This window comes from Lonchura striata, chromosome 18 (genome assembly GCF_050655825.1).
Source record: "Lonchura striata isolate lonStrDom1 chromosome 18, ASM5065582v1, whole genome shotgun sequence".
In the NCBI taxonomy this organism is placed as follows: Eukaryota; Metazoa; Chordata; class Aves; order Passeriformes; family Estrildidae; genus Lonchura; species Lonchura striata.
Window position 1 is genome coordinate 13,511,848 of NC_140720.1, and position 15,653 is coordinate 13,527,500.

Sequence of the window (15,653 nt, forward strand, 5' to 3'; positions counted from 1 at the left end):
TTTGGTTTGGGTTTATTTGTTTTAAAATCAATGCCTTTTTCTCAGCCAACAGAAAGCCAAAAAGAAAGTAACAGTGAAAAGTAAAGACATATTTTTCTTTATGTCTGCCTTTGAAATATTTCTTACTGTGTCCAACAGGATAACTGTAGAACAAAGCAAACTTCAGAAGAGAGTTACTGAGATACTGAGGTATGAAAAGCTATTACACCAAGGTTAAGAAATTGCAATTGTTTTCACTAGAGACAAATGTTATTGAAATCATGCAATAAGGCAAAAGCACTGTGAGAACAACCTCATGTTCCATAAACAGATACTGTAAGATGCCTATAAAGAAACTGGCTGAATTCAAAGCACACAAAGGAAGATCCTATAAGGAATATGATGACAGCAGCACTGCTTTTCACATCCATATAAAGTATTTAGCATTGGTATTTTTAATGTCTAGCCAAAGCCTGAACGACTTAAAATAGGACATTTTCCATCTCTGTTAGGAATCCTCCATCACAACAACCAACCTCTGTTCTCTGTTTATACCAAAATCTATCAAGAGCCAGTCTTGCACAACTGCATCTGCAACACTGACAGAAGATGGAGCTGCTTGAGAATGTCCTTCCTGAAGACAAAACAAGATACTGAAGTTCATTTAGTCTCAGGTTTGGCCCCAAGGATTTTATAATTTTCCTAATAAATCTCAAAATATTCAGAATGGTTGTTGTTTTTAATTGCTTTTTCTATGTAACTTCCTTAAGTTTATACCTAATCTTTAAAACACAAAGCATTTAAAGTTTTGATAAAAGAGAAAGTTACGCTATTGACTTCTTTCTGGGAGAGGAACACTTGACCAACAAATAGCTTAGAAATAGTTTAGAATGATTTAGGAAAAAAACGCAAACAAATGTTGTGGTGCACAGATTCTGTTTGAGTCCTGTGCAAATCGCAAGGTGTTCAAGCAACCTCCAGAAGGGCAAGGGGACAATATAAACATTTCTGACAGGAGGGACAGGAATCTTTTCAAGATTCAGACTCATGTTAACATGCTTTGCAATACAAAATGGACAGCACAGACAGGTCTGAGATTGCCTTTTTTAAAAAAAGAAACATTGCCCAAATATCAATACCAAAGTCTTTTTGACACAGGGAGAGAAAAAAAAAATCAATGAAAACTAATTTATATCTAGTGCAAATATAGAATATTGAGGCAGAAAGATGTCACTCAGTTCTACATGTTCACCTGAGTGATGCATAATAAGCACTGTAAAGGTGAGACCCTTGGGGAAAACAGAACCACACAAGGAAAATAGTTCCCTTCAGCAGATATTCAGAATACCAATACACAGGCACTACAATATCTCAATCAGAAGCAGAAAAATGAAGCTGAGTCTCACCAGTCAAAGGCCACCACGGGGTTGTGTTAGGAGCAGCCAGCAGAGAGTCTGTGACCAGAAGCTACTGATGCTCAGACACAGTAATTACTGACACATGTTCAACAGAAGAATAAATCTCTCTGCTGTGGACTTGGGTTCTTCAAAGCCCATCTCCTCCACTTCAATTTATTTTGCTAATTGAATTAGCCTGTGGTTAATTTGAAACTCTATTTTCATTTCAGTCTCAGAAAAGGAATGATGCAACAAACTATATTCTAACCACCAAATAAACACCCACCTCGTGATGAGGATCCAGAGTTTCTCACCAGTGTTTCCAAGTGCCCTCTATTCCAGTGCTTTCTGTGGGGCATCCCTGCTGCCAGGGGAACTGCCTGTTTGGACAGTGACAGAATTGAGCACATGAGGAATGTGGAACAATTGGCTTGTAATTATTACAGATATGCAGTCAGCAACACCCAGTTTTTCACTGCCTGTTATTAAACCACTGAGTAAGGTGCAGAACTGGGACAAGGAATCACAGAGTATCCTGAGCTGGAAGAGACCCACAGAGATAATCACAGCCCAACTTCTGGTCCTGCCCAGGACACCCAACAATCCCATCCTGAGAGTTGTCCCAGCTCTCCTGGAGCTCTGGCAGCCCTGAGGCCATGCCCATTCCCTGCGGAGCCTGGGCATTGCCCAACAACCTCTGTGGGAAGAATGTTTTTCCAATGTCCTCCCCTGAACACGTGGCTCAGGGAAAAAAATAAACCCAAAACAAAAGAGCAAAGTTTGCTCTTCTGTAGAAATCATGGAAAGCTAACATGAAGAGAAGTGTTTCTATATGTGTAATACATATATAGACCATAATAAATTAAAAATTTAAAATGCACTTAAAGTTTTTCTGAGGATGGACTTCAGCATTAGAGAAAAGCAGCAATATGCATCAAGTACACAGCAGAGCATATTCCACAGCATCAGCTCCAGGACTTTTTTGACTTATCACAAGCTGTTTATGCCACCTGAAACTTGCCGAGTGCAAAAGCTTTGCAGATAAAATCCAGCCACTTTCTAACAGGATTCTTAGATATAAATAAAACCAGAAACTGAGAGTTTAAAATAGAGTTGAAATATTAGTAGGTTGCAACTCACAAACACAATTGCCCTTTCTCCCAAGGACACAAACATAAAATCAGTCAACTTTCACAGATCACCATTAAAGTTTCTAAACCAAAATATATTTGTAAAACACTATTAAATTTGGAACCTGCCTGTAAATAGAGCAGCTACAGAAGCAGACTGCTGTCACTGCCCTGGGGCTGGTCAGTGCTGGGGATGACTTGAGAAGCTCAGTAACACAACAACTTAATTAGTGTGTTGGCAGGCTCCAGGATTTGAATGAATTTTTAACTTTCTACTAATCAGTTTCAAGGGACTATTTGTATTTTCCTTCATCACATCCCTAATGGCACTTTTCACTCAAATTGTCTTTATTTTACTTAAAAGGGCTGTTTTCCTCCCCAGAAAACACTTAGTAATAAGTTATTTTCAGGAATCAAATTGATTATTGATGTAAGCACTATTCTGCAAACTGACCTGTGACACATCATTCAATGCACTTTTTGTCATATACTGGTACAGAGCTCTGCAGAATTGATTTTATTTGCAAGTTTGGGGCCAGTGATGGTCTTCCTGCCTGACTTTTGCGCCTGACCCTTTTGTTTGTGTTTTACTTTCTGCAGCTTTTAAGAGAAATGTTGCTCAATATAAAGGTATCTTAATTTCAGAGCAGGGGGCTTTGGCCCCCTCTCAGGTTGGCCAAGATCTGAAGGCAGCATTATGAATTGGTTTTGTGTCAGTATGACAACACCCCAAGTACAGCAAGTGGTAGCCCACTACCTCAAAAGCTTTTCAAGTTTCTTATTCTAACAGCCTTTGTACAACAAAATGTGTTTCTGTAATGTCACACGATTTATGCATTCTCATTCTTTGATTTCTGCTCCATTCTGATTAAAGAAAAAAGCAAATACAGGTAAGAAGATGCTTCCTATAATTAACACCAGTAACAGTCTTCAGTTTCTTCCACAGATAACATTTTTCCTTCAGCTTATCAACTTTTTTTCGGGAATCAGACACCTGTGATTCTGTTCAGTCTTTACACAAACCCAGACATGTAAATGCAGCTGAAAATCTCATTCCACTAATTTTCTTCCTTTGTAAGAGAAGACAGAAAGGCTATTTTCCCCCAGTAAAACAGTTGCAGTAATTGCAGAGGCAGGGTTTTAGTACACAAGAGGGGAAGAAAAACATCACTCACAGCTGTAACTGAATAAACCAAGATTAGGATGGATGGAAGCAGGAAAGGAGAGAGGATCACTGGACATCCAAAAGAGGTATTTTTGTATCTAAAAATATTTTTTTCTTCCAATTCCCAGTATAGAATTTTAAACAAAACTCACCCTCTTTGAGAACACCTGGTGCCAGCTCACCATTAAATACATCAACACTGCCCTGCAGTTTGGAACTCACCTTTGCTATTTTATACCACAAAGATCTGATATCAAAGAGTAATGAAAATTTTAAACAAGTGAATTAAAATCATCTACTAAGTACCAAGTATCATCAAAAACTCTTTTTCCCTCTTAACACTTTTTATTATTAGGAAGGCATGAGGCAGAAAAGGCAAATGAAGAAAAAAGTTCTTAAAATCAGCATTCTGGAAGCTCATAATTTTAAGTTAAATCCTTAATATCCTATTTCTAATGCTCAATAGGTTTTAAATTTGTCACAAAAATGTTATTATTTGCCTAAGATCCCAGAATAACTTGACATAATAATCTGAATAGCTAGATCAGCTTTTTCCTCAGTGCTTTTCTGCACGACTACAAGGTGAAAAGGTGTTTCACGTCACAGATCAATGTTTAGCCCACAGTTCAATCCCAACCTTGCAGTGCTGGTGTCATTTCCTGGGCTTGCCACTGGTTCCCAGCCTCACAGCACCTCCCTGGTGTGACTGAGAGGAAACCACATGAAAGAGATGACAGGAATAAAAAAAAACAGTCAAAGATACCACCCTTCTGAGGTGTATTTAGGTGAGTTCCTGTCCCAGGTTATCATATAGGACTCAAAGTGTGTCAGAGGCTGTGGGGAGACTGCAAAAGGAAAAGGAAGAGCAGCAGCAGCTGTGGGAGCTGGAACATGAAGCCACCCGAGTCACTGTTACCCTGGACAGCCCGGCAGCCCTGCACAGCCCTGGAATGGGATCTGACAGGAACACTGTGCACATTCACCAGAGCATTTCTAGACTTCCATCAGAGATCCTCTTCTGGCTATGGTGTTTGGAAGTTATCCTAAAACAGAAGAATAAGTACCTTATTCCTGCATTTCCTGTATTTATTTATAATTCATCAGTCTTTAAATAAAGTTATGCAAATCTTGATCATATGATCAGACTTTTAAAAAATTGCTAATTTAGATATTAAATTAATACTTTAGATATAGGGAGACAACAGCTATATGAATTACAGGAAGTGTTATTTCTTCTACACATTCACAAAACACACCTGCAGCTATCTTAATTTATAGCAAAGTCCACAACCAAAACACAACCTGGTGAGGTATTTTTGCTTAAATCTTACCCAAACTCATATCTGCAAGCCCACACAACACACTGAATCAGGATGTTACAGACAAGAATAATTTTTACCTATGAGAATTATCTACTGCAACATGTACTTTCATCTGCCCTTCTGGAAAGGAACAGAAAGAAAAGTCACTGGAATATATTAAATATGTTGCATTCTATTATCCCCAAGTACTTTTATCTAATTTGGGATTTAAACCAGCACAAGAATTATCAGAGCTGCTCTGTAGAGACTCACTTTAAGTCATCCCAGACCAACAGCTGAATCACAAGCTAAACACTATTGTACCACACTCAAAGCTGAGTCGAGTTTAGCCTGTGATGGAATTTTTAAATTCCAAAAAATCCTACTACAATAGGATTTTATTTTTTGCCACTGAATATAGCACTTTCTTGTCTTAGTGTTTCTGTGTTCATTTGAAAAATAGGTCATGTCAAAAACTGCTTTGAAATTATTATTTTAAAAAAGCTTACAAACAGTGATGAAATTCTTCTGCTGAAATGTTTTCTGATGTCTGCACCAAGGTTGACCAACCAAGGAGGAGCATATAGGAAGGGGAAGAAATTTCTGCAGAGAACCAGGAAGAGCGAGGATGAGATTTAACAGGTATTCCAAGGACATGGAGATCAAGAACAGGAATGCACACTAACTTCAGAAAAGAATAGCCTATCTTGAAAAACAATTCCTTCTTTAGTTAGATTTTAAATATCTAAGCCAAACATTTTTTAGGAGACCACATGCAGTTTGTCACTTTACCTGACTGAAGCCAAAGAACCAATGTAACTGAGTTCATTAGCAACATATGTCCATACAAGGGACTGATATTTCACTGTCTCTACTTACTGCATACACAATTACCAGTCTGAGTAGAGCAGACTGATTTTGGCATTTTAAATACAAGTCAGCTTTAGATTTATGCACAAGAACTACAGAAAGAAGTATTGCTCTATGACCTAAGTGAGGTGGTGAACATGTAACTTCTCACACTTATCAGCTCTACCTGATCTCAGAACCATCCAGTTTATCTGTTGACTCCTCAGAATTGTGAAACCACAATCCTCACTGCCAGAGCTCTGAGTGCTGTAGTGGTGAGGAATCTCTGGAATTATAAATGAAATTAATTGCTTCTGCTGAGACAGGGAAAAGAGAGGAAGCAGGCTTGTCCTGGCACAGGACATTCAAACCACAAACAGTGCTCAGGTTCACCATTCCTCTCTGAGCCACATTTCATTTACACATCTCAAACTGAAACTCCACTTCTGCAACCTCTGGAATTCCTCCTTTGATGCATTTTCCTTCCTGCTATCCACCGATCAGTATTTTCAGCAGTGACTCATGAGAACATGCTTAACACAACACACAGCTGAAACTTGTTTGGGGTGTCTTGATTTAGAAGCCCAAAACAGGGCACAGGACATGAAAGCCTCTTGCAAAAGTAGTAACAAGCATCATTACACTGATGATAGTATTTCATCCTATTAAATCAGACCAATGATCATGGCTTATAAAAGTCATATTTCAATTTTACCACAAGATAAAACCCATGATGATCTACTAAGCCTGAAGAATTCAGAATAAAACCAGGTTCCTGACTCTCTGTTATCTTTCTAAATAATGTGCCTCAACGCAGCATTTCTCTTGACTTTCTGACCAATCTTTACAGGCTTACAAGCATTTAAAGTATTAAAAGAGAGAATTAAACAGCAATTTGAATTGGTAAGAAAACAGGGCACTGAAACACTGTTAAGTACTCTATTCCAGTATCTCACATCAGTGCTAGTCCCCTCTCCAGCAGGTCTGTGGTGATCTGCAAAACTCCTTATTTTACCAAGAAATCTCCAAGAGCTATATGGAACACTTTTCCTCCAGTTTTGTAGGGATTTTTTTACTACAGAAGTAAATCACAATATAGGCCAGACTACCTTTCCCCAGCAAGACACAAACTTTTCAGGTGATACTACATTATGTGAGCTAAGAGCACAATTGTAGTTGTTGTGATTTTAGAAAATGGCTTCTATTGAAGGCAAAGGAATGGAAGATGAAGTTAGTACTATGAAAACCAGTGCATTGTAACTTCATTTCTTTAACTAATGGTTTAAAATTTAAGTTCAACACAGAAGAGCCCTTATTTAGATGAAGTTTTCAGTTTATGCATGTAAGTACTCACGTTTCAAGAGATTTGGTAGATCCACAGTTCTAAGAAAACCAACTGACACAGTAAGTCCACTTCACAAACAAAAAACAAAACCAAAATTTGGTGGTTTTAAAGCTACTTCCACTATAAATCTCTACAGAAATTTTTCACATTTAATGTTATAGGTTTATGCCCTAAGTATTCAGTATTGCAAGAGCACAACTTATGATTCTACTTAAGGTAATTCTCCTAAAGTTCCTTTTTAATGTATTATTGGAATAAGAGGGCAAGTAATTCATATGGGTTTAGTTCTGACATCTGAACATAGTCAAATTCCTCAATTTTTATAGACCCACAGGAGCAGAAAGCCTTACTTGGCCATTTTGATTAAAGCAGAGCCACTGCTCATCATATCCATCAGAAGAAATAATCTTGTTTCAGAATAATTTCCATTCACCATTCTACTAACTTTACTGGAAAATAATGATAATATTCTGCTCTACAGAAGTCAGATATTCAAAAGCATATGCTCATATAGCAACCCAAATATATCATCTGTCACACTATAACATTACAAAAGGAAATGTTTAGAAGTCTATTTTCTCTTGATTTTTCTTCAGCATAAAGTGCCAGTGTCATGGGAGGTTTGGGGGAAGCCTTAGTAAGGGATGAATTGCGCTATATTCCAGTACTATGAACAAGAACAATCATTCTACCAGTAATTTACACAGTGAGTGCAACTCAATATACCAGGTACTGGCAGTATTATTCTACTTGCAGAACAATAAGTTGTTAAATAATATTTATATTTGTAGTGTGCATTTGCAAAGGTACAAGAATGAGGTTGAACTGGCTGAGAATATGGCAGAGTTGTGGATTCTTCTGATCTTGAAGACTTTGGAGGAAAATGTAACAGAAGGCTGAGTCCTCTTCCCTTCTCACTGTAATAACACCAACAATCAAAAATCTGAGCGCACTGGAAGACACTTCACTGAGCCTAAGTGTCACCAGTCACAATTCTTCCATGAGCCAAACTGAGTTATTTACATGAGTCATTGTTTGGACAAAGAAAAATCTGAAAGGTACAGAGCAAAGAGAGAACACAAATACAGAGGAAGTGGCATTTTCATCTTGAGAAAGTCTCAAAAAACTACCTTCTCTACTTTTTTATTTTTTTAAATCTATCTGTGCAACATTTAGAATAAAATGTATTGTTCATAAAGCAACATTGAATTCAGATACTTCAAAAGCACCAAGATAATATTTAAGAGCAACAGCAATTTCTTACAGCCAGTGAAGTAGCTCATTTAAAAAACTGAATGCAGAGTAAAATTATCTAATTAGGGGAATTTCTCCCCACAGAGAGGCTGTTCTAGTGTAAGTTGGTGGGAAAGCCCAGCTGGCTTGAATACTGTAAGATCAAGACCTGAAAGTTTATGCAAGTGTGTGGTTAAAGAAAAAAAAGTTATAATCAGAACACTGGAAGTTTCTGTGCTTCTCACAACCATACACTGAATGCCCTGAATGCTGCACCAACCTCAGCCTCTGGGTTCAAAACCTTTCCAGGATTACTCACACTTGGTAACTACAAAACATTCAGAACCGCCAACACGGTTCTGCAGAACTTCAGTTACTGAAAGTACACTTATTTCATCTGTTACAGAAGAAAATAGTTAAATGCATCACGTATCAGCTCATGTATCAGCTTTTGTACTATCAAAAGCCAAAGTAAGATATCAAATGATTCAGTCACAGAAGATTTTAGATAAGCACCAGAGTAGCTGATCTCAATTACTCATTTTTTTGGAGGCACCAACAAAATGCAATCTACAGTCCAGCATTTTTACCCATAATTTTCCAGGGCATCAATCAACTGCACAAATGCCTTCCAAGATATGGGATATGTTACATTTTTTCCCCAAAGAGAAGCATTCCAAGAAACACATTCAGATGGAAGCACACTTGATGCTGCACTAGAATATTGTTTCTATCTTAACCCTTCTGAGTTTTAAATAAAATGTAAGGAACTCAGTCATTAAGATGACCTACAAAAAGTTATTAAATTCTGACTAAGTTTAGCAATAACATGAGCATTTTGGCTTGTCCTCTTTTGCTGCCCCTCAAAAAACTCTGTACAGACTCTCCCAGGGAAATAATCCACTTCACACACTTAAACATTAACATAACACAATAAAATTTTAGGTAATTAAGTTGAATGCGCTGTTCAACACAACATGGAATTTCACACAACTTACAGTAATTCTTTACAGATAACAATGACCTCATAGCAAAATGAAAATGGAGTAAAAACTGCCCCTGTATTATGCAAGAGCTTGATTTTCTTCTTGCTGATCACCCTGAAAAGAAACGCGGTAATAACAGTTACAATATGACATTCAAATAACTAAACATGAAATAAGTTTATATTGTTTCACTATATCTAGGGAAGTGCACTCCCTTAATATAATCTTCTAATTTGGAAATCAGAGGAAATACCACAATAAGTGCATTTGTGCATTTCTATGTGCAATACACATAAAGAGACCAACATGTTATGTTTTATGATGTATAAACAGAGGTTTCACTATAGTGAAATACAGACCAACATTCAGCATTACAATAAATTATTTGTCTGAGACTAACCACTCAATTGTCTGTAAGGAAAAGCTGTGTTACAGTCCCTTTGAAGTCACATTAGTGAAACAACCACAGACTGTGGTTTGACAGGGGTAGGGGGTGGTTGTTTTTGCTTTTTTTTTTCTTTCTTTTTTTAATTAAAAACAAACTATGAACACCAGAGATCAAAAACAGTGCATACAAAATCTTTTAAGCCAATTCAAAATTGCAACTATTCAAAACAAGGCACTGAAAATGTATTTGTTTGGAGAGAACAGGAAGCTGTCCTACCAAGCAGGTTATATTTATCAGTATTTTTTTTCCCTTTCCTTTTTTCTTTTAAACTTAACTTATACTTTCCTGCTTGCTAAGAAACTCCTCAGCTGTCCACCTTTGTAATGGTAAGTCTATAGCATTAACAGCCTGCTAGACATTCCCTGGAGATTGTTTATTTGCTTTCCAAGGGAATTGCACTTTACAACTGCCTTGTCTGGACAGTAATTGCATGGCTTTCCAGAGAACACATTACTCAAAATGAAGAGAAGTTCTGCAATACAGAATACTTGCAAAGTCCCACAGCTATGAGGAAAGCTGTGTAGCAAAAACCATTACAAAAGGTGTTGCCAGTGCCAAATTAGGAGAGACGGGGACAGGCTGAAACCTCCCACAAAGCTGGAGCTTCCCAACTCAACATTTGTGGGTTTTCTTTTTCTTTTCCACAAAAGACAACACTGAGGACCTTCCACACCTCTTTGCTGGCAGGGACATGCTGAGCCTAAAAATAAAGGAGAGGCTTTATTGAGAGGCAGCTCAGGACATCAGGCGTTCCCTCAGCGCCCCGAGCCAGCACAGCGAGGACCGATGGCCGAGCACCTTTGGCTCCTCGCGAGGCAGGCGCCCGCCGCAGCCCCGCACTGCCGGCTCCCGACCCGCGCCCGCCCGCTCCGTTCTCCTCCCTCGGGGCTCTCCGCGGCAACAACGGCGGAGCACCGGGCCGCTTCAGGCGGAACACGGCAAGAGACTGCGGGACAGCCCCTCACACCGCTCCTGGCGGGAGCGCACGGCCATTCCTGCCTCTCACTGCCCCTGAGGGGAGTGGACAGCCATTCCCGCCTCACATCGTCCCTGAGGGGACAAGGGCCATTCCCGCCTCACACCGCCCCTGAGGGGGTACAAGGGCCATTCCCGCCTCACATCGTCCCTGAGGGGGTACAAGGGCTATTCCCGCCTCACATCGTCCCTGAGGGGACAAGGGCCATTCCCGCCTCAAACCGCCCCTGAGGGGACAAGGGCCATTCCCGCCTCACATCGTCCCTGAGGGGACAAGGGCCATTCCCGCCTCAAACCGCCCCTGAGGGGACAAGGGCCATTCCCGCCTCACATCGTCCCTGAGGGGACAAGGGCCATTCCCGCCTCAAACCGCCCCTGAGGGGAGTGGACAGCCATTCCCGCTTCACATCGTCCCTGAGGGGACAAAAGCCATTCCCGCCTCAAACCGCTCCTGTCGAGAGACATGTCCACCTTACACCGCTCCTGAAGGGAGGAGCCATTCCCGCCTCACACCGCTCCTGAAGGGAGGAGCCATTCCCGCCCCACAGCGCCCCTGAGAGGAGTAGAACGGCCATTCCCGCCCCACACCGCCCCTGAGGGGAGGGTTCATTACCGCCTCACGCCGCTCCTGAGGAGAGTGGACGGCCACCGCCCCTGAGTTGAGAAGCCATTCCCGCCCCACACCGCCCCTGAGTTGAGAAGCCATTCCCGCCCCACACCGCCCCTGAGGGGAGGAGAACGGCCATTCCCGCCCCACACCGCCCCTGAGGGGAGGGGAACGGCCATTCCCGCCCCACACCGTCCCTGAGGGGAGGGGAACGGCCATTCCCGCCCCACACCGCCCCTGAGGGGAGGGTTCATTACCGCCTCACGCCGCTCGTGTGACGGATACACGCAGACATTCCGCCTCACGCTACCCCTGCGGTAGCACCAGCCTCTCTCGCCGTTTCGCAGGGAGGACAAGCGCACCTCACACCGCCCGAGAGGCGACAAGCCCTCACGGCGCCCCTACGGGGTACGCCCTTTCCCCGCCGCCCCTCCCTTTTCCCCCACGCCAGTCTGCCCGGCGGGGTGTCGGTCTGTCGGTCGGGGTCGGTCTGTCTGTCCCGCCGCCGCCATCGGCAAACACGGGACTTGTGGCTGATGGCGCGGGGATGATGTGAGGGCGGGCATTGGGATCTGCCAGCCGCTGTTTGTTTCAGCTGATCCTGTCTGTGACAAACACAGCACGAGAATGCTCTCAACCCCAGCAATATTTGTATTAATGTTGGTTTTACCACCTGGACAAGCAAGGTGAATATTCTGCCCCTGAGCGGCTCCTGGAAGGAGCAGCATTCCTGGTACATGGAATTGTGCCTTACAAAGCAGCAGCTGCTACTCAGGAATGAAATTCCTGAGCTAATTCCCCATGCCCCAAAGGCTGGGGTTTGTTCTCTGCAGCAATGCACAGATGTGCAACCGAGGGCAGCAGGTGCAGCAGCTGCCTCCTCCCAAGCCAAACTGCGGCCACGCAGGAAGCAATTTCAGAGGTTTATATAGTTATAGGTTTTTATCTATTTATATATTAAAATAAATTGATATATTAACATGTATTTATCTATTTATATATTAAAATAAAATAGATATTAACATATGTATAAATATATATTTCTATTATTAAATAAATAAAGACACACACATACACACAAACCTCTATATTTATATATAGAGGTTTGTATGGCAGTCTCACAGCTACATAAGCTCACTCTCTGCCCTTGCATCAGTACAAAATCCTGGCTGTACTATCACCTTTCTGCTGATGAATATGTCACTGTGCTTCAGTAGTTTCCAGAGCAAACATCTTGTTTAGCTGCAAGCATGGCAATAATGCACCTTAAGAAGCCCTGAAGCCTTCTGCCTCCTCAAGTGTAATTTTCATTTCAAAATGTCCTGTGTTGCTACAAGAGCCATCAGTTAATCCAGGAACATGTCTAAGTACTCATTTATCATGTGTTTTATGAGGATTTTTGAGAAGGGATTGAGAAGCTGCTCCCTGGAAATGCCAATGCAAACTTCTTCATACTGCAATTAATGTACCAGTGTAATAGGATAAAACCCTTGCAGAGACCAAGTTCATCTAGCCAAGTATCCTGTTTGCAAGAAGGCATGGGAAGCTCAGCCTTTTCACTGGATGTTCTCCCAGATTCCAATTATCCGTGATTTAAGGAATTGGAAGATGAGGGTGATTCCAAACCATTTTATTAAGCAGCTGTGGGATGATCTACACCTCAGGAACAGAATCTCTTTTAGACCCCTCTGAATATTTTGGACTTCATAATGTCCTGCTTTAGGGAGTCTTTCCTTTGCTTTTTGCGTTTGTTACATAATTGTTATTTCTAGTTAGAAAGAGCGTTATGACACGGTCACAAAGCCATTTATTTCCATGTTCCAGTGCAATACTGACACCTCATTAAAAGGCAGAGTACAGCAGTGACATCAATCATCCCCCCAAAGACCATCTCTCATCTTGTAACCAGTCTGTTTCTAACCCAAAACAAATCAAAGCAACTCTTTAATAAATAGAAATAAGAACAGAGCTGAAAACTGAAAACCACAGGGTTTATTACCACACGATTAATTCCAGCGGGAGACTGCTTGTATTGGGTCCTTAGTGCTTTTAGAACACCTCAAATTGTTAAGAACAGAATATAAAAGATAAACTGACATTCAGTAAAGGGGGAGCACATTCATTTCCAAATTGAGCTCCTGGCTGTTTGGGCCTTCATGATACAGCACAGGAGCTACTTTATTCTAAGAAATTTAAGGGAAAGTGAAGCCAAGACCTGCACTCTGACTGCACCTTGAGCAGCCTAATCCAAGTAACACCAAAGCAGAATTTCTCACATCTATTGTTCATTGCTGAGGTTGGATGAGTCATCACATTTAAATTATTTCTCATGAGCTTCCTAACTTCCTTCTTTTATCTGTTATCATCATATCTGAAGAGAAGTAATCTTTATCTGAAAAAGAAACTGAATTATGCTGTGTGGTACCTAATATGCAATAAAACATGCAGAAAACATGAAGAAAAAAAAAAGAAAGAAACATCCAATCAAACCAAGGAGCTGAAGCATTTTTACTACAGAAAAATGGCATCTCTAACAATATATTTGTTTCATGTTTCCTATTTTTACTTTCTCCCCCTCACCATCTGCCTCTGTTCTGCTTTTTTCTTTCAAAAAGTATCCACCTCATTTAGCTTCACTCACCCCATCAGAGGATTCAGGCTGAATTAAAACAAAATCCCCAATGCCAAAGCCAAAACAGCTCTACCTCTTCATAAAAGACTTATTCCATGAAACAGTTATTCCAAAAATAACTCCCCATTTTCTGTAGCTGTAGATCTTAAGACAAGCTGTCCATCTCGATTCATTGCTTTGCTACACACCCTCTAGGCAAAGGAACTGACGCTTTTTGGCTCCTGGTAACTCTGCCTTGTACCTGTACCTTCAGTGCTGCTCTTTTTGCCAAATTTTTTGCCCTGTTCTTTTGGTAGTGAGAGGAATAGCAGATTTGTCTTTAGAGAGAAGCTGCGGATTTTCTGGTAGATAAAACAAGCACTGAGAGATAAAAGAAACAATGGGAAAGATTCCACTGATTGATGAATGTAAAAAAAGATATTTGCTTTTACAAATAAGCTTTAAGTTTGCTGATAAATGAAATTGGACATTGAAAGATGAAAGAAACAATGGGGGAAACCCCTAAATTCCGTAAGAATTAAAAATGAAAAGGGAGGGTTATATATTAGAGGGAAATCTTTGGTATCAGACATATTGGGAAGACTGAACCTCAGGCAATAGGGAAAGAGAGAAGGGAAATTTGGGAAATTGGGATAAAAGAGGAGTCTGCATCCTCCAAAAATTTGAGATACCCCAGGGGAATGCCCCATGGCCTTTATTTGAATAAAGTAAAAGGACTTCTCTGTCTCCTTTTTGGACATAAACCTCTGATGTTTGTGGATTAATTTTCCAAACAGTAGGCAGCACTGAATCCCACAATTGTGAGATCCTGTAGTGTGGAGAAAGAAGGTGAATTTCAGAACGTGCAGCTCTTGAGCAAGGGTTACTCCTTCCACCATGGAAGCACCTCAGCAATGGCCAGGGAGATTTGCTGTTCTGTGGAACAGAGTCCCACTGCTTGAAAATAAATAAATCCATTTTGGGGAGACAATCCTCAGAAGGAAATAGTGAGAACTAGAGAATGCCCATCTTTGACATGTGTGCCTTGAGTGGTCAGGAGAGACTGGCAGTGCCAGAACCTGCACTGTGCTGCGTGCAGAGGAAGCAAAGGATAGTGAGGAGATGAAATACAGAAGGCACTAACATGTGGCAGAACCACAGTCTGGAGGGCAGGGCAAACACCCTCATTTGTGAGTCAATTCTCTGCAGCATCCATAGTGAATTTGTACTGCAGTCAGTGCAAGGACTAAGGAAAACTTCTGGGCCCAGCTGGGGTACAGCCCGGAGCCTCTGGATCTCGTGGGGAGAACGTGTTCTGTGCGGTGCAGGGAGGAGCTGGGCCAGGTCACACACCCTCCCAAGGCACTGGCACCTCGGTGCCTGTCCTTGTGCCCGCAGGGCCGGCCGGACCTTGGCACAGGAGCAGCGGGAAGGAGTAAGGGACCCGCTGCTACCCTGGCTGTGTCTCTGGGGGTCCTGGGAGCTGCTGGGGCGCCAGAGGGGAATCACAGAATCACAGAATCAGCTGGAAAATCCTCTGAGACCAAGCGCCACCTTGTCAACCAGACCGTGGCACTGAGTGCAGTGTCCAGCTGTTTCTTGACTATCTCCAGGGATGGTGATACAT

The 15,653-nt window shown here is 41.4% G+C and overlaps 1 protein-coding gene and 1 long non-coding RNA gene across 23 annotated transcripts; one reads left to right on the forward strand and one right to left on the reverse strand.

Annotated features, from left to right (window-relative positions):
• LOC144247237 (uncharacterized) lies at positions 1-12,508 on the reverse strand. Of its 22 annotated transcripts, XR_014949365.1 has the most exons (7): positions 11,422-11,622; positions 10,507-10,533; positions 9,398-9,499; positions 5,482-5,575; positions 5,071-5,113; positions 4,655-4,714; positions 1-1,756 (listed from the first exon to the last, which is right to left on the reverse strand). XR_014949365.1 is itself a non-coding variant. In XM_085556949.1 (6 exons), exons 1-5 carry the CDS (start codon positions 11,592-11,594, stop codon positions 4,694-4,696), a joined length of 417 nt encoding a protein of 138 aa, XP_085413075.1. In that variant the 5' UTR covers positions 11,595-11,622; the 3' UTR covers positions 1-1,756; positions 4,655-4,693. The 22 variants fall into 22 exon arrangements, 3 of the variants coding, with proteins under 3 accessions (XP_085413075.1, XP_085413076.1, XP_085413074.1); XM_085556949.1 differs by lacking the exon at positions 5,071-5,113; XM_085556950.1 differs by having other exon boundaries at positions 1-4,714.
• Positions 9,915-11,850, forward strand: LOC146765838 (uncharacterized). The gene is made up of 2 exons (XR_014949384.1): positions 9,915-10,928; positions 11,115-11,850. It is a non-coding gene; the product is annotated as an uncharacterized LOC146765838 (long non-coding RNA).
• Positions 12,509-15,653: the final 3,145 nt, after the last annotated feature.

What these genes read in the sequence shown, in the direction of transcription:
- LOC144247237 (XM_085556949.1), bottom strand. Translation starts at nt 11,594, where the DNA reads ATGGCCGTTCCCCTCCCCTCAGGGGCGGTGTGGGGCGGGAATGGCCGT. An exon ending in CTCAGGAGCGGCGTGAGGCG is followed by an intron (nt 10,534 to 11,421) that starts GTAATGAACCCT and finishes CTTTATTTTTAG; the next exon opens with GCTCAGCATGTCCCTGCCAG. An exon ending in ATGTCCCTGCCAGCAAAGAG is followed by an intron (nt 9,500 to 10,506) that starts GTGTGGAAGGTC and finishes GTTTCTTTTCAG; the next exon opens with GGTGATCAGCAAGAAGAAAA.